This window comes from Zalophus californianus, chromosome 1 (assembly GCF_009762305.2).
Source record: "Zalophus californianus isolate mZalCal1 chromosome 1, mZalCal1.pri.v2, whole genome shotgun sequence".
Classification (NCBI taxonomy): Eukaryota; Metazoa; Chordata; class Mammalia; order Carnivora; family Otariidae; genus Zalophus; species Zalophus californianus.
In genome coordinates, this window is record NC_045595.1 from 185,401,335 (window position 1) to 185,420,879 (window position 19,545).

At 36.9% G+C, this 19,545-nt stretch overlaps 1 protein-coding gene across 16 annotated transcripts in view; it reads right to left on the reverse strand.

The window, feature by feature from the left end:
* The window catches only part of ROBO2 (roundabout guidance receptor 2), a 1,647,790-nt gene that overhangs the window by 17,350 nt on the left and 1,610,895 nt on the right, over window positions 1-19,545 (reverse strand). For all 16 annotated transcript variants that reach the window (XM_027585566.2, XM_027585562.2, XM_035727383.1 and 13 more), the window contains 2 exons: window positions 14,791-15,051; window positions 10,373-10,578 (listed from right to left, as the gene is read on the reverse strand). In XM_027585566.2, coding sequence (XP_027441367.1) covers window positions 10,373-10,578; window positions 14,791-15,051 — 467 coding nt within the window. The remainder of the gene's footprint in view (window positions 1-10,372; window positions 10,579-14,790; window positions 15,052-19,545) is intronic.

Here is a 19,545-nt window from a genome sequence, read left to right on the forward strand (position 1 = left end):
GCAGCCACATGCAAGCCTCCTCCATGGTTGAAACATTCCTAGTGCAGAAGAATGAATCTCCTTTAAAACCTGTACCTGTTTGCGACACATAAACAAAACATGTTTCGTATAGTTCCAGTCTGACATTGTTTAAATTATCACGTAATCACTTTCTGAAAGAGAATTGCTACGTATATTTTAGCCCTACAATTCAGAGAAGAACACTTCTATTGAAATAAATCGTAGTGTATTTAAAGTAGACTTATCAAGGACTCCGATGAAGGAAGAGGGTGAACATATATTTTGAATTAAATGCAGACTCAAACAATGATTTCCATTCGACATACACTGGTATACTGTGGAAGTGCTAGAATCATTTCAAGATTTTAAAATACATATTGAAATAATCAGGACATATAACAACAAACACCAAAAACAAAAAAAGTATAAATAGTATCAGAGCATATAGACTTAGAACAAAAGAAAAAGTGTATCTTTAAAAATTTCCATTAATTTCAAAGCTCAGGATGCTTTCTTTGCTTTTTAATTGTTTTAAGAACTCCAGGTTTCTCTTTACTATGAGTCTTTGTCTTAGAAAATTAACCATTATGAAGGATATAACTGGCATTAATATGGATTTTTCTGCAAAACACAATAATGGCAATAAAGGAAAAGAACTGCACTTTCATGTGTCAAGAACTGCAAAACATGAAGATGTTGAGAAATACCTTGTCTTCTTAATTTTTCAGCAAGTCATTTACAAGTTTAGATTTTTTTCTTGGACCAAGGCACACGGAAACCTTAATCTATTACTTGATACAATTAATATTACAATATTTATTAAGTTGTGTACCATTAATTTATGGCACAATAAAGTGCCAAGTGTCGCTTAGCCTAACTTTTTAAAAAAGAGAGCCAAAAAAATATTTATAAGAAGCTCATTTATGCTTTCTACATCAACCAATTACACATTCCCAAAAAAGAGATTAAAATCAAGTGCCATAGATGTCCCCCCCCCCAATTTTCTCCAGTGTTTGGGAGACAACAGTATAGTTAGGAGTGTTGCTGTGATGCAGTATTTGTATTTTTAGTCCAGGTGCCAGGATACAATCACATGGGTTCATGCACTTTCAAGAGAGAGAAAACAGAAACCAGAGGGGTTAGAAGAACCCGAGAAGTTAAAAGGGTGTTAAGTGTAGCAGAGAAAGAGTTTTGACTCTATTTGCCAAAAGAACAGAGATACACTTTTTACTTTCCAAACAAATTCCCCTGACACAGGCCACTGCAAGGAAGGCCAGATAACAGCAGCAACTGAGCCTCCTCTGATAGAACCATTTCTGAGTTAATAATCACAAGTCAAGCACCAACAGCCCAAAACGAAAGGAGAAATGATGCAATGGGCTTTGCAATATAATGTTACAGCAGATAAGAAAAAAGTCAAAGTGATTCAGTCAGTGATCACCAGAGAATATGAAACCCTAGAACTGAGGAGAGTTTTGAAATTCGTGAGAGCCCCATCCTGGTCCCTTCTATGCACCGTTTTCTGTATTTCTAAAAGTCTGCGGAGCATCTGCAACTAAATCCGTGTCAGCTCTCCGAAACTCCCTCTCCAAACAAGCATCTCCTTTTTCTCTGTCTCCAATTTCATTCTTAGGCACCTCTTGATTTCCTTCTGGTCCCTTCTTATCTTCCTCATTGTCATCTGAATTATTTTTCTCATTTTGTTCCTCCATTCAAAACCTTACCCGGTTTGCTAAGGCCACGTCCGGATCCCAAGTTGAGACTTTGAGATCCTTCAGGATCTGGCCCCGCCCACCCTTCCAGCCCTCCACCCTCTTACAGCCTGTGTAGTCCCACTGCCTGACCTACATACACAGCATTACCTCTGGTTCCTTCAACACAACTCTGGATTGTCGCTAACTCTACTGACCACCGCCAACCTTGAAAGTCCCAAGCAACAGCCTTCTTATCACCTTGATTCCACCTCACCTTTAACCCTGTCTTAGGAGGAATCAATTTCTCTCCTCGTGTTTTTCAAATAGTATGCATACAGTAGCATATCTGGTCTCTACAAACTACAGTTCCTTGCATATAAATGGCTCTTCTTCTAGACAGTGGAACTCTGTCTAGAGTGGGAGACTCTTACTCATTTTCATATTTCTTCTATGGGGGCTTTGCCCAGGAGAAATTCAACAAACATCGAGCATATTGAATTAAATGTCTTCAATGTTCTCATTATTCGCCATAAATCCTATATGTAATTCTAGCCCATGTGCCGTTTCCTAGCAATGAACTTATTTTATTTACAGAAAAAAATATGCTCATAAGAACTTGTAGAAAATGTATTAAGTAAGGAATATAATGTCAGTCTTGTTGATAACTTGGACAATAGGAAAAGAAGTGAGTTATTACCCGAAAGGGAAAACTAAAAAATTAATTAATTAATATACATATCTTAGCTATGTTTTGATATGTTTGAATACTGACATTTATCAATATCTTATTTAGTGTAAGATAATAATGTTATATGAAGTGGTGATTTGCTTTTTTTTCCTGCGTTCTCCATCCACACTCAACCACCTATGTTAATGTACTTAGCCCATTTTTTTTGTTTTAATTCTATTTTCTCCACAATAACCAGCCAAGAAATAACTGGATTTTCTTTCTTTCATTTTTTTTTTCCTGTTCAAGTTGGCTTGCTGTGTGGTTCGAGCTTCAGGATTTATCATTTTGACAAATACAGTCTCTGAACCTGAAAAAGTAGGAAAAGTCCTACACCACAGCAGTGTCACTAAAGAAATGTCACTCAGTGACATCTCTTAGCAGAGATGTCACTTAGCTTGACTCACTTGACTCACTCTTAGCTTGACTTTTTCAAAAACACCCTGTTCATCTCCTGTGGTAGTGAGTCCTTCATATGCAGATTTCATCCTACAAGTTTGCCAGTCCCTAAACACTTCAGCTACTTTGGTGCCTTTGCTCTGAGTTTACCTTGATTGTTAATGCTCCTTGCTATGCCCTCAGAAATCTCAGTTATTCATGAAATTGGTGCTTTCTTTTTCTTTTCCATGGGAAGAGAGAGTAGCATGGAAGACATGGCTTTGAGTAGGTTTTGGTCAATAAAGAAAGAACACCAGGGCGCCTGGGTGGCTCAGTTGGTTAAGCGACTGCCTTCAGCTCAGGTCATGATCCTGGAGTCCCGGGATCGAGTCCCGCATCGGGCTCCTTGCTCAGCAGGGAGTCTGCTTCTCCCTCTGACCCTCTTCCCTCTCGTGCTCTCTGTCTCTCATTCTCTCTCTCTCAAATAAATAAATAAAATCTTTAAAAAAAAAAAAAAAAAAGAAAGAACACCAGCTCTGTTTTCTTTGCTACTCTGTGTAAGAGCTAAGAAACTAGATAGATGACTTCAAAGTTGAAGAGACACATGCCATTACAGCTTTGGCCTTGGTGAGCAACAGGAAGCCTCATAACCCAAGCTAAAGAGGGGCAAGTGACCTCAGGTTAGTATAGTTGAGTTCACCTTCAAAATGGAGGGCAAGAAGGAAACAAACAAAAAGAAGACAATAAATTTTCTTTCCTCTTTGTCCCTCACTCTTTATCTTTGATAGCCCCTTGTCTCTATTTAAGTATGATCTATGGAATGGGTATATTTGTGGGGAATATTTTAAAACAAAATTTGCAATACACCATGAAGAAAAAATATATAACGTATATTAAATTTCTTCCATGTTGTATAACTATTACATTTATTTGGCAATCACTGATTTTGCCTCTCTGTGGTTACCGTTCTTGCTCTTTTTTTAGATTTAAGCATCAGGAATGATCTGAACATTTGGATAAACCATTACAAAAAAAGAAGGCAATGATAGGAAGGAAAGAAACGCATTGATTCATGAATTAGAAAGTAAGCAAGTTTGGGGATAACTGGTTTTCTTTCATAAATGTAAATATAAACATAAACATTAAAATGAACACTCACTCACCAAGTGAATGAGTTCAGGTAGAGATTCTTTACAAATTATAAGCAATCCATACCAATTTGACATGTTATAGCCCCAAACATCATCAATACATATTTAAACATTTAATGAAAAATGAATTTATGTCACATAGCCAAATTTATTTGTGTTTACATTTTCAATCTTTGGAAATTTCTCAGGTTTAAAGTTGCTGAAAGGCCAAAAAATCTCAAATTTATTCAAGCTATTAAAGAAGAACTGCATATAGGACATTAAGTTGTTGCTCAAATGTTACTGAGCAGTAAAATACCATGATAAAGTGGCATCTTGCTGTGTCTCTATTACATCTTCAGCACTAAAATTAATTTATGATCAGTCATCAATTCATTTACATGTCGCTTTATGCTAAATCCTTCCTTGCTGATAAATGCTTATCCTTAGATCCATTAAGCTAGAGTAAAGTCTGTGCTTTATAATATGACCCTGCTAATTGTTGCATTACCATTTTTATGAAATACAAAAACTGGTTGTCCCCCATTTTTTCAGCCAATATTTAATCCAGGAACTCTTCCTATTAAGTGCAATCAGTCTAAATATCTGTTAAATAAAATCTTCAGCTATAAGTGTCTTTGGACAAATCAATCCAGATATTGACCTCTGCTTAAATGTAGAAAAACATGTCTAATCTTTAGAAATCCTTCTTTCACTGAAACATATTGAATATGCAACAATTACACCTCCATTCCTCAGAGGGAAAGAATGTGTAATATATACGGAAAGCAAAATAAGTCATTACAAAATTTCTTCCTTGGGACATATGGCACCTGTTAACTTGTCTCACTCAGATAAAATTTGAATATATGATATTCCCCTTTTATCTGTTAAATTCTGAAGTATATGTTTAATATCTTTTTAAATACATCACAGCTGTTGAAGTAGTCTAAGAAAGTGATTTAATTATTTGTAGCCTTATCTCTGAAATTCCCCTAATTCTAAAATATTTTACTTAATTTTGTGCAACAAAAGCAAGGCATCAGTTCACACTTTCTCGAGTGGCCAATTCTCTAAAAGCTGTGTGGTCGAGGAAGGTGGTGAGGCTGCCAGGTTTTACTGTTTTCAAAACGATCTGGTTGGGGAGTTCCAGTAAAAACCTCCAAGGACATAAAATACAGAAAATATAAAGCCACGATTTCCTTTCAGCCGTAGTATTTATGTGGGGTCCAGCAGTTAAGGAAACTTTTATTCGTTTCACTTCATGGCACTCACTCTCCGTTGCACTTTCTGTGATCAGTGAAGCAGTTAGAATCTTGGCACCAGGTACAGGACATTTTCCTTCTGTCCTCTCTCACATTGCCTTCTGTTTCTTTTTTCCTGTGGTGGAGTCATTAAATTCAGGAAACTCTTACCCTGGACTCCCATCATGGAAGATATAGAAAGAAGTATTAACTCCTCTCCTTGTCCCGTTACCCCAAAATAGTGGATTTGGCATTAAGGAGGAAATATGGTAAGCATAGTCCTGAAGACTGAAACAACTCTGGATGTTTACTTTCTAGCCCCAGAGTGTGATGTGCTATAATCAAGATAGTTTTATACTTTATTATAACCAAATAGGTTAAAATTATAGTATAAATTAAATTATAAAGGAGATTTCCTATAAAAAGTGCTGATGCAGTTGATTTTTGTTAGCATGAGTTACTATAACTGAATATAGAACTAAATATAAGAAAATAAATAATAAAAGTTACATCTAAAAGTTAAGATATTTTTAATCTTGATTAAGTGTATGGGGGTAAGGACTAATGTTTCCAGAGATAAAATTATATTTTGTATTTGTATGTGTGTATATATATATGTACATATACATATATATTTATTTATTCGTATGTGTACACGCACACATACACACAGAAAGGAAGAGACACAGAGAGATAGGGACAGAGACAGAGATCCATATGTTAAGTAATAGACCAGGAAATCATTTTCTTCTTAAATATGTTAAATTCAGAGATTAAAAAAAAAAAAAAAGTTGGGCATATCCAGAGAAGGGATCATGGTAATTTATCTTAAAGAGTGAGAACAAATTTTGAAAATTCTTCTGCCACTTATCAGGTAGGTAACCTTAAAAATACTTTGAACCCCTCTATGGCCCAATTTCCTTATCTATAAAATGAGAATAAAAATAGGGTTGTGACAGGGACACCTGTATGGCTCAGTCATTAAGCGTTAGGCCTTCGGCTCAGGTCATGATCTCAGGGTCCTGGGATCGAGTCCTGCATTGGGCTCCCTGCTCAGCGGGAAGACTGCTTTGCCCTCTCCCACTCCCCCTGCTTGTGTTTCCTCTTTTGCTCTCTCTCTCTGTCGAATAAATAAATAAAATCTTTTTAAAGATAGGGTTGTGACAGTTAAGTGAATTAATATATTTTAAAACTTTAGGACAAGGATCTGCAAACTTTTCTTTAAAGTGCCAGATACCCTATATTTGAGACTTTGCTGTCTATTTTTTGTTTTTGTAAGAAACATTCTTAGCTCACAGAGCCACAGCAAAAAAACAGGCCACTGCTTAGTAGGGTGTCTTGTACCTACTAAGGGCTGTCTATATATGTGCAAGATAATATTCTTGTTGTTGTTGTTGATAACATTATTATTATCATTATCATTATTATTATTATATCTAAATTCCTAGTCAACAGATTGGAAGGAAGAGATATCTGATAAATGTTTGTTGTGGGAATAAATATAATATAGAAGGTTTGCAAATACATTTTCCATATTACTGAGCTTTGGAAACCAAATGTTGATTTCTCCCTAAAATCCATGTATTGAAGCCCTAATCCCTAATGTATAGGAGGTGGGGTGTTTGGGAGATAATTAGGTTTAGATGAGGCCATGAATGTGGGTTCATTACGATGGGATCAGTGACCTTATAAAAAGAGACTAGGGGCACCTGGGTGGCTCAGTCCGTTAAGCATCTGCCTGTGGCTCAGGTCATGATCCCAGGGTTCTGGAATCGAGCCCTACGTGGGGCTCTCTGCTCATTGGGCAGCCTGCATCTCCCTTTCCCTCTGCTGATCCCCCTCCTTGTGCTCTCTGGCTTTCTCACTCTCTCTCTGGCAAATAAATAAATAAAATCTTTAAAAAGAGAGAGCGAGAGACCAGAGAGCTTGCTGTCTCTCTCTGCCATGTGAGAACACAGCACAAAGACTGCTGCCTGCTAGCTAGAAAGAGGAACTCACCAGGAACCAGATCTCAGGCACCTTGATCTTGGACTTCCCAGCCTCCAGAACTGTGAGAAATAAATGCTTGTTGTTTAAGCCACCCAGTCTACTGCCTTTTGTTATAGCAGACCAACCAGGCTAAGACATGAGATTATGGGATATGGAACTACAGATATTTCCCTCTCTTCTTGCTTTTCCATTCATGAACCATTATTTCAAAATTGAAGATGTCTATCACAAATTACTTCGTTGTTATGAAAATATTGGGAATTAATATAATTATTTCTTTATAAAGATGGGTTCTGCACCCTATTAGCTGCTGATATTACTTAATGCGATTAAGGGTTGGAATGTGATATATCCAAGTAAAATCCTGAATAATTGTACACACAGGCTTATTAACCCATCTCTGTGTTATCATTGGGCTATCATTCTGGTTGGCTTTAGAGTTTCAGGGAATGGAATAGAACTGTTTGTTCCATTTAATAAAAATGGTTATTAGTTTCATGAAAATGAAAATCTCTACCAGGTGATTTAGGTGAAAGTAATGCCTGATTTCCTCATACCACACATGAATTTAGAACCCCAAGTAATATACAGTAAGATCAGAATCCTCTCTGTGGGCACTTACCATCTTAAAAACATAAAAAGCCAATGGAAACAGTGTCTGTTTTATTGCCCACCTCATTTAGCACCATTAAACTAGCTTTAAGTGTCTGAAGAAAACATAAACACGTTAGAATAATATACATCAGTAGGTTGATTTCTGTAACATTTGGTTTGTACCTATATTCACCTCAGGGCCATCTCCACTTACGTGTACATGCCTGCACGTACACACACACACACACTCTCTAATACACTTACAATCCTATTTACACTCACACACCCACCCGCATCCACTCACACCCACACACACCCACACACACCTGCATCCACTCACACACACACCCACACACACCCACATCCACTCACATGCAGATATAACCACAAACCCTACCTATACTCTCTCACACACACACACACACACACACTCACACACACACACACATCCACTCATATGCAGATATAACCACAAACCCTACATATACTCTCTTTCACACACACACACACACCCACATCCACTCATCATGCAGATATAACCACAAACCCTACCTATACTCATACACACACACACACACACACACACACACGCATCCACTCACATGCAGATATAACCACAAACCCTACCTATACTCACACACATCTATACGGTCATTCACACTTCCTACACACACACGGTTTTTTGAGAAAATATATTTACTCTTATATTAATTCATATTTACTTACATTATACTTATCTACTAGAAGACAAATTAAATCTTTGAGCATAGCTTCCCCACAGTTATCGCAGAGCAAAAAAAAAAAAAAAGAGAGAAGAAGAAAGTAAAGTTTCCTCTTCGGCTACTTTGTAGAGTACAGCTTCCTACACTGAGGACGTGTATTATTCGTAGGGTAAATCCGTCACGTAATACATACCTAAACACCCTGAGGTTTTTACACACAGCGGTAATTAAGCAGTGAATTCAAGGAGGAAAACAGATTGTTTTCTTAGCAATAAAAGCTTCATTTGGAATGAAGAGTATACTCACTACAAGGAGAAAGGCAGATTGGTTTTAACCACATTCATATTAAATACCCTAACATGTTTCTAACAGGTGAGCATGGAAAAGTACAAAATGGCAGTCTCCTGATTTAGAGATATATTTTTCATCTCTGACATTATAATATTTAATAAAAGAACTACATAGGCTATAGCTGCCCTTTTTTATGTTATTTTTGCAATTCTTATTGCATTCCTGATGGAAAAGAGTTCAGTATCATTAGTGAGATATGCAAAAATATGCAGAATTTTACCCCTAAGGAGATTATGCTTCAAATTCAGGCAAAGGGGCTTAACATAATAGCGTACTAATAAGTTAGCTCTCTGCATTCAAAGATTTAAACTTTTGCTCTGCCACCTTCAGTTGGATCTGGATTTCAAATCACAGCAGTATATCTGCAGTTCTTAAATCTTAATTAGCCTGGCAAGCAGACATGCCTGCCCCCAGGTAAGACACAAAACAAAATAAAAAAAGTGGACTCATGCGTCACACGTTGTGTTATTCAGGAAGGCATACAGAGGAAACATATAGGTCCTTATCCTTCTCCATCACTGCCATAAAGAAGTTTCCATCAGTGTTGGCTGAACTCTAATGCGTAGTGCAAAATCTGTGTAAGTTGGGAGCGCTGGAGTACAAATGAATTAAACGGGACTGTACTTGCCTCCAAGGATGAAGACGATATCATCAAGACAATACAGAAATGGGTGATTTTCTGAGAAGACCCAATGCCCGGCAAAGGCAAGATCTACCTTTGTGGTAATTATGTCTTTATTGTCCTATAGGAGACATTTGTGTGTGTGTGTGTGTGTCAAAGAAGGGATACCTACTGGAATAGAAAGATGAAATTTTTATGTTTCTCCATATTCACTGTGTACACGTTAGGATTCAAGTTTTTCAACAAAATGGGATAAACTTAAATCCTTGGCAATAGGTTGCAGTCCTGGGATCCTCCTAGGAGAGTAGCAACTGCAACCTTTCACATGGTGAGCAAAGCAGAGGACGCTGAAGGAGTAAATAGCAAAAATAACTATATTTCTTGGGAGACGAGAAATTATTGAATCCAATGATATGAAGTGCGTAAATGTATGGCTTATCTCGCTATACATTTTTTCCACTCCAAAAATAATACCTTGTGCAACCTTAGAGAGGCTTATTCTGAAGACTTGCTTATTTTCATCGGTGAATGATTTTACGGAGTGAAATATCGAGAAGCGTTTTAAGATTGCATTCACTTTGTATGTTGCTCCTGATATACAAAATATATCATTTCTAAAAGTCAAGGTTTTTTTATGTAATAGACTTGGTTCCCCAGTAGAGTGAACTTTTCATGAAAGCTGGATATAATTGAGTTTTCTTTCATGTCTTTAAAGCTTTTTAAAATTCATGAATTTTCTTATCATTTTTGCAGCAAAAGTATTTCCAAATCCTTTTAGAATTTTGTGTTTAATATTAACATATTTAAAATGTTATAGAAATAGTTAGAGTGGAATAAATCTTACATAAGAAAGTATTTGATTTTTGATGCATTTTAATGTTACAAATAGGTCAGTTATTCCTATTAAATCAGTTCCGTTACCTGTCACAGAGCTGTCTAGATTGTCCATACTGGATCCAGGTGTCTGCTCTAGTGCTCTCAGGGGCCGGGGGATTTCTAAAGCTTCCTCCTCATCATCAGCATCATCATCTGGAACATCTGTTTCCAAATCGGAAATCAAGGCTCCGGACATGTAACCTAATGGTGGAACCGGGGGCTGTGGAGGTTGATTATTGCTTTGAATGTGCCTAGAATTCAAATGGGGGAAAAAGGGAATTTATTAACATCCTACAAGATTAGAATTAAACAGCATGTGATGACGACTCATTTTATCTTCCTGCTTTCTGTTAACTAATTTTGGAGCTTACGGTGCTTTCTTACGTTTCAGCAGAGACAATGGGCTATGTATACATGACTAGTCAAAACAACAACAGTGTAGACTGTTACACTCTTCCATTGGTATTTATGGGATAATATACAGAGAAAAAATACAGACCCAGCATTTTTGTGTAAATAAATCATCCAAAGGAGACTATGAGTATTTGCCACAAATAACTCCTTAAAGCAAATTTTTTTTTGGTCCCAAAAGAATATAATAATTTTGTTTACAGTTTAACGTCAAAATTCTACTCAGCCTTTGTGGTCCATGTGACCTGCTGGCCCTTATGAAGAAAAAAATGTCACATGAAGTGTTAATACCAATAACCCTTCTCCCAGACAGGAGCACATTGCCTGCCCTACAAGGTTTTCTTCCAACACATCCCCCATGAATCAGGCTGGGTGGTTGTTTCAACTTTAACCCAGTTTAACGTAGGAATGGTTCCTTTATGTTCTAGCTTCTTATTTGTGCCTCTGTTTTAGCCCCCAAAATCTAAAACATCTCAAATATAGAAAAGATTCATCTGAGCACTCTCTGTGTTTGAAACATGAGGTGTGCTAAACATACCCGTTGCAATGCATGTGTAACTTCAATCTCGACCTTGTGACGTAGACAGAACTTGTATTATCACCTTTGTCTTAGAAGTGACTTGTTTCAAATGGCATGGGTAGCAAATGGAGAGCTGGACACTGGGGTTCAGTTGATTTATTTTGTGACTACTTAAGAGTTTCTTCTAAATTATAAATGCCATGATATAAAGGAAAGTTATTGCTTTTTGTTACTGTCATTAAGGAGTGAATACACCACATATCTTAATAATTTTTTTTAAAAAATCTCAATACTAAGTATTTAAAAGATGTAGGCTACTTAAGGCACATGTAAGTCAAGTGTTATGCATTTTTACCCTAAGTTTTTGAATTAAAGATACAAGATGATTTTTAACACTTGCATTTTTGGAGAAAATATTTCTTTCTTCCAGAATTTGTTTAACATTCCTCACCCAACTGCATTCTTGAACTGGCAACCAATTCCAATGTTAACAACATTTTAAATCTTTCAATGTTAAAAAAAAACAAACCCTAAGATGTTAGTTCTAGGAGCCACATTTTTAATTTAACAGATCAGGAATCTGAGGCCCCAAGTCTTTATCTGACAGTCATCATAGCTCATTCATGCAAAATCAGGAAGTTTCTAAACTACCAGTATAGAAAATCTTGAGTGTTGATGATGACATCTTGTAAATGTTGCCTCAAATTCTGTTTATGAATCGAGGATGGACTGAGTCCAGTCATGAGCAAGATAATATAAGGTGATATTTATATACATGATTCATTCTCCTTTAATGGTGTGCACTTTTGTCCTGGAAAGGACCAAAGAAACCAACATTCCAGTCCTACATCATTGCTGACACCTCTTGATTGGAACAAATATACATTAAGGCGTAAAATGTAATCCTTGAGTTCAGCAAGAGGAGGAGATAAACTGAAATAGGAAGAGGGTGCAACATATCTATAAATCTCTTGTAGTGATGAGCACAGTGCTATGCACTGCATGGGTCAATATGAACAGACTCCCTGGAGGTGGAGCCTGGGAATTAGCATTTTTTTAAAATGCTCCTCCCGTGATATTGATGTGCAGCTCAGATGAGGAGGGCATTCTGTTCCTGAAGGTTGAGATTCTGTGCGAGCACAGACAGGCTCATAACTTTTACAAAGGGCGTCACTAATGACACCCTGGAGGATTGTTGGACTGAACAGAAACATACTCAGCGAAAGAAACAGGGTTTGCCCTATGGGTACCTGGAGCAGGTGGAGAACTAGTTTGTCCACCCATTTAGCAAACCTTTATGCAACACTCACGAAGGGTAGTGCCCTTCTAAGAGTGGAAAGACAGCAATGAACAATTCAGGTGAAAACCCGAGCCATTCTGAATAATAACAGCTATAATACAGCTAGATACTAGACTAGGTCCTGTGTAAGAGCAAGCTCATTTAACTCTTTTTTTTTTTTAAGATTTTATTTTTAAATAATCTCTACACCCAGCATGGGGCTGGAACTCACAACCCTGAGATCAAGAGTTGCATGCTCTATCAACTGAGCCAGGCAGAATTCACTTAATTCTCACAAAAACTGTGATGAATAATAAAGAATTTGACCTTGCCCAAAGAGAACTTAAGCTTTTGCTTTGTGCTCCAGGGAGGTAATTTCTCTCTAAGTTTTAGAATGTCCTATCTGATAGAAGTGTCTTTGTTCACCTGGAGACCTTAGGCTTCTCCAGAAAGTCTAACAATGTGATTTATGGTAGGGGCTTTCAGTCACATGGTATCAGCTAGTCTTCTGGAGGGGCTAGAGACTGAGATCAGCCATGCAGATAGCCAACCATGTCTATGTGACAAAGCTGCAAGAAAGACCATGAAACTCAAGGTTCATATGAGCTTCCCTGATTGGCAATACTCCATGCATATTGTCCTATGTTGTTGCTGGGAAAGTAATGCTTTCCACAAATCCACTGGGAGAAGACAACTGGAAGTTCTAGCTTTGGAACTTTCCTGGACTCTGTCCTTTGCATCTTTTCTCTTGGCAGATTTTAATCTGTATCTTTTCAATATAATAAACCATAACTTTCAGTGTCCTGGTATTCAATGAGTTCTACGGCTCCTTCTAGTGAGTTCTTGGAACCAAGGGTGGTCTTGGAGACTGTGCTCTCACATCGTATATGAGCTAATTGGTATGAGCATCATTATTTTACAAATGGGGGTGGAAGCACACAAAGGTTAAGCAAGTTGCTCACTGTCATACAGCTGGTAAGTAGCGATCTGGAATATCAGGGGTGGTGCTTAGATAGCACTATATTTTAAAGTTATCCTGGTGATTCCAAAATGCAGGCAAATTTGAGAACACCTGAGCTAGAATCTGTGCCTTAAATAACTAAAGTACCTGGTTGCATTAGTTAATCTGAAAGAAATCCTTTGGATCTTAAAGCAGTGGCCTTCAGCTTAAATAGTGGTATTTTATGAAGCAGCCTGATGCAAAAGAATACTGTTTTAACAGTAGATTGAGGCCTTTGAGAAAACATCGGATGACTGAGAAAAAAAAATGTTCAGAAACCTCTGGTTCTAAGAAAAGATCCTTATGTTCGTAATAAGCTTTATGTGATTGGGCTGGTTTTAGTATCTCTGTATATTTTGCTGTATTTTTAAAAGAAAGATTTCATTAACACTGAGAATGAGATTCATCTCATTATCAAGTATCCTAGTATCTAAAACTATCAAAAAGAAAAGCAAATTCTATTTTATAAAAAAATTAATTTCAATTACATCATGGAAATCAATAGAAGATAATCAGAGGTATGCCACTGAGATTTCAAGAGTCAGACTTACATGTCATTATTTGGGAGAAAAGAGAGCACATTAGAGAACTTGTACAAAATTGTGAGAGCTCATCCCACTTGTACTCTTTCCATGCTTGCACAGGATACCTAAGTAGATTGCCATCTCTACCGTAGGAAAGGGTGTGGATTGATTAAAAAAAAAAAAGGAATTTGGGATTTGTAATTTATTCTAGGTTTTACTTTTTAATGCATCTACTAATATTGCTGTTTTTTTTCTGTCTCATTTAATTCAGCCCAAGGATCTTTTAATAACTGACACTGACCATATGTGATTTGCAGAAGCTTACATTTACATATTCACGACCACATACAGAATTAATCACAGGCACTTGGAAGAATCTAAAAGGAGTCTTTTACTATGGCATTGGAAATGAGTTCAAGGATAAGCTAATTGAAGCTAACCTGTAAATTAGATAAGATTCTGGTGTAGCCAAAAGCAGTTTAGCCTGAAATTCAGCAGATCTGAATTCTTGCTCCGGTTTACTCTTTAACCAGTTATGTGACTTTGATCAAATTATTTAACGTTTCCTTAGCCAATTTCTTTATCCAGATGATTAATGAGTTGCACAAAACTATTTCTAATCCCAGCTCTATTGTTCTATGAGAACTTCTTGTGACTATATCGTAAAAGAACATTTTTTCTATCCCTGTGCTGAAGGCTTGGGTCCCCTGACCTAACAAGAATATTTACCATGTTTGCTTGGCTATATCAAACTGATAGGCTCTTGTCAACTCGTCCAGGTGAGCTTGCAGCATGGGCTGCATCTCTTCCCGTGGGGATGGTGTAAGAGTTGCAGTAGACTGCTGTCCAAAGGAAATAGCAGGAGAAGAAGCCACGCCTCGGACAGGAGGTGTTGGGACACGATCATCATCTTCTTCCAGTTCATCTTCCATACCCTGGTGTAAGTATGTTTGTACCGGTAATGGCGGGCACCAGCTATCACTGTCATACCTGGAGTTTAATGAGAAAAAAAAAAGCATATTGACACATAGACATGTACACATGCACACAGTGATACTGGCAACACATAACAACCACAATGGGAACAACAGCACCCACAATGTTCTCTCAGTTGATTTCCTCCTGATTTCAATTTGTTGGTGATACCACAGTAAATCACCTGGTTGTTATCTTAATTTCTAATCATAATGACATCTGCTATCTCAATATCTCAATTTATTCTCAGAAAATCTTATTAGCTAATTGTTAACCCACAGTTACAAAAGGCAATAACTTCCCAACAAAGTTACTCACGTGGAAAAACCAAATTGCTAATTAAAGACAATTAATGAATTAATTTAGTGCTCGTAGATTTAACTGTTTTCCTCTGCTGTTCATCCATACCAAACAGAATATGCCAATATTGATCATCAAAGAAGTGTCTGAGAGTTTTACTTACTCTTATTCTAGATCTATGCCAACCTTTCAGTCCATATGACATGTCAATCATTAACACTTTGTGTTACAAAATGTATTCAATGGCCCTTTAACGCTTTTAATTCTCTAATTTCCTCAGTGGAAACTCATGCCTCATGCCTCCCTGTATCTTGACATCTAAAATCTATAAAACAGAAGTTCAAAAGCTAGCCTGGTAAAATATATATTAAAAAGGAAAATAATAATTTATAAAAACAGTGTGTTTTTAAGGACTCTGGTCAGGGAATATAGAAAATTAATCCAAACAGTTTTCATTGTGATAAAACATCAGTGGCATTTCTATTTACACCTTCTCCATATACTATTATTTTCATTAATCAGAAAGATCCTAGTGTACTTTTAAAGGAAAACTTAAGGATAGGATAAACAATATTATTGAATGTAACTGTCCTATAAATTCCACTTCTTAAATATGTGTGGAATCTCCTATTTCACCTCTACTTCCATAATCACAGATCAGAATCATTTTGATGTGAACTAGCCCTTTAGCATTCCTAGTCTCCTGTGACGTCATCTTCATCTCTTTTATCCTACCTTCCAGACAATGGGGTTATATTTCTAAAATCTTCATTCACATCACACTGTGCTTTGAATTATTCAGTGATTATCACTAATATAAGAAAAAGTTCAAATTCATTAGCAGGGCCTAAAAGACCCTTCCCCATCTGATCAACCCATCTTTCTAGCTTAATTTCACACTATTTCCCCAACATCAGCCTACTGTGTATTTTTTTCTAAACTCTGGCTCTATATACAACTATTCTCAAATCATCTGCCTGTGAGCTCCTGCTCTTCCTTCAGGTTCAATTCAAATGCCATCAGTTTTGCAAAGTCTTCTCTGCCTCTACCATATGGAATTGATCACAACTCTAAAATACTTACATTGTGGTACTCCCCATATTATAACGTGTTATTTTTTTAAGATTTTATTTATTTATTTGAGAGAGAGAGAGAGAGAGCACAAGCAGGGGGAGTGGCAGGCAGAGGGAGAGGGAGAAGCAGGTTCCCTGTCAAGCAGGAGGAGCCCGATGCATGACTCAATCCCAGGACCCCAGGATCATTACCTGAGCCGAAGGCAGACACTTAACTGACTGAACCACCCAGGTGTCCCTGTTGGGATTATTTGTTTCTGTTTTTTCCTACTGTTCTATGAGATCTTTAAATTCAAGAACTCTAATTCTCAACTTTGTGTTTCCAGCACCAAATACAGTATCTAGTATGTAGAAGATTTCATTAAAGAAACTAAAAATCAAATGACTATTATAAATATATATATACGTATTACAAGTGTATCCTCTCCCATACAAATGCTAACTTATAAATGTCCAGATGATTTTTGAATATTTTTACTCAAGTGTCTTTACTTACTTTGTTTAAAACTGAATTTATTTAAAAACCTATACACAGATGTTTGTAGCAGCTTTATTCATAATTGCCAAAACTTGGAATCAATTAAGATGTCCTTCAGTGGGTAAATGGATAAATAAACTGTGACAAAATTCACCGAGAGGCCAAATTCTAAGGTTCTCCAGATAATGGAATATTATTTAGCGCTAAAAAGAAATGAAACATCAAGCCATGAAAAGAATTGGTGGAAACTTAAATGCACATTACTAAGTGAAAGAAGTCCATCTGAAAAGTCTACATACTGCATAATTCCAAATATATGACATTCTGGAAAAGGCAAGACTATGGAGACAATAAAAAGATCAGTGGTTGCCAGAAGTTAAGGGAAGGGAGGGATGAGTAAGCAGAATATGGAGGATTTTTATGACAAACTGCTCTATATGACATTATAATGGTAGATATATGTCATTATACATTGGTCCAAGCACATGGAATGTACAACACCAAGAGTGAATCCTAATTGTAAACCATGGACTTTGGGTAATATTTATGTATCAATGTAGGTTCATCAATTTAAAAGTGTATCTGTCACTTTAGTGGGAAAGTAGATAGTGGCAGAGGCTATGCATGTGTGGAGGCAGGGAGTATATGGGAAATCTCTGTAGTTTTTGTTCAGTTTTGTAGTTAACCTAAAACTGATCTAAAAAATAAAGTCTATTTAAAAAATCCTTGAGTTGACCATCCATTTATTTGACAACCATGTGTCAGGAATCTGCATCTATTTACAGAGCAGGAAATCCAGTAGGGCAGACTGATACCAAGCAAATAATCAACAATACCAAGTACTACAGGAATAAGGAGAAGGTAGGCTGAAACTAGTTTGGGGGTAGGGCAAAGTTATGCTGACTACAGGAAAAGGGGATATTCTAAAGGGTGGCCCAGAGAAAGAGAAAAGATAACAGTATTTGAAGAACTCAGATAGTTTCATAACTGGTAAGAGCCAACAACTAAAGAGAGTTGGCCATAGTTGAGGCAGGGGAGGTGAGGATGTGCCAGATCACACGGGGCCTCATCAGCCCTGAGAAGGACTGTATGTGATGGATAGGCACTGAGAGGCTTTTTACAGGGAATAAACCTCATCATCTGTGGCTGTTCAATTTTCCTCTCTTGTTGAGGCTCCCTGAATAATCTACCTCGGTGAGCTGTGAACTGAAGAGCTTGTTTCAGCAGCCCCGTACACTCTGATACGAATATCTCTTCCAAAATGTCCTTTATACCGTAGTGTAAACAGGCACGCTTTAATATGTTATAGATAACAATTCTTATATACTAGAAAATACCATTGTTTAAACTTGTATTCCCATCAAATAACTATGTAAGTACCCATCAGACCTGAAAAAAATACATTGCTCCAAAATGATGCCATTTTGATCTGTTTCATATGTTGGAGATCATAGTTAGATTTCATTAAAAAAAAAAAAAAAGATTCTCTTGTGTACAAAGTTTGCCACCCATGGTCCCAGTTGGATTCAGTGCTTCCGGTTTTTCCCATCCACTAATCAATCCTTCACATCACTTACAAATTGGTCTATGAAAACCTCAGAATTGTTTGAAAAAAACATTCACTTCTGTTCATTCTCTTCTGTCCACTAAATATGTCTAAGCCTCAACCTGCCTTTTTAAATGTTTTTTTTCCAGTTTCTCAACAAGAATTTTCTACTCAAATTGATTTTTCTTCATCATCATCATCTTCTTCTCTTTCTTCAGTACTTTTCCATTGTGGTCCATTAGCTTCAAGTATTCAACTTATTTTGAACGAACTGTACTTCTCCAGTTTCACCTACCTTAATCTTACAAATCCTTCAAGCTACAGGTTATATCCCATATCTTTTATAAAGATTTCCCAGATGAGGCCAACTAGCACTGATACATTACTCTTCTGATTTGCACTGACATTTTTGCACATTTACCTGAAAATTGATTATACGCTATGTTATGCCATTTCCAATGTTGGTTTCTTTAACTATTGTCTAATTTATTTGAGAATTTAACCTTTCACATGTTAATAGTAGTTTTTCCTCAAGTGGATTTTTTAAAATTTTATTTATTTTTTATTTTTTAAAGATTTCATTTATTTATTTGAGAGAGCGAGAATGAGAGAGAGAGAGAGCACATGAGAAGGGGGAGGGTCAGAGGGAGAAGCAGACTCCCCGCTGAGCAGGGAGCCCGATGTGGGACTCGATCCCGGGACTCCAGGATCATGACCTGAGCCGAAGGCAGTCGCTTAACCAACTGAGCCACCCAGGCGTCCTCCTCAAGTGGATTTATGCTACATTAAAATTATGACATTGAATTACTCTCGTTTGGCCACACCTGACACGATACTTTAAAAATAGTAGATGATAAGCTTATTTATTGATTTGAAATGGAAACACACAAATTGATTCATTAATAAGAATGCTTATGATTTGATGACATGGATAGAGGTAGAGAGCATAAAGCTAAGTGAAATAAGTCAGTCAAAGATAAATACCATATGATTTCACTCACATGTGGAATTTAAGAAACAAAACAAATGGGCAAAGGGAAAAAGAGAGAGAGAGAGAGAGAGAGAAACCAAGAAACACTCTTAATTATAGAGAACTAACTAATGGTTACCAG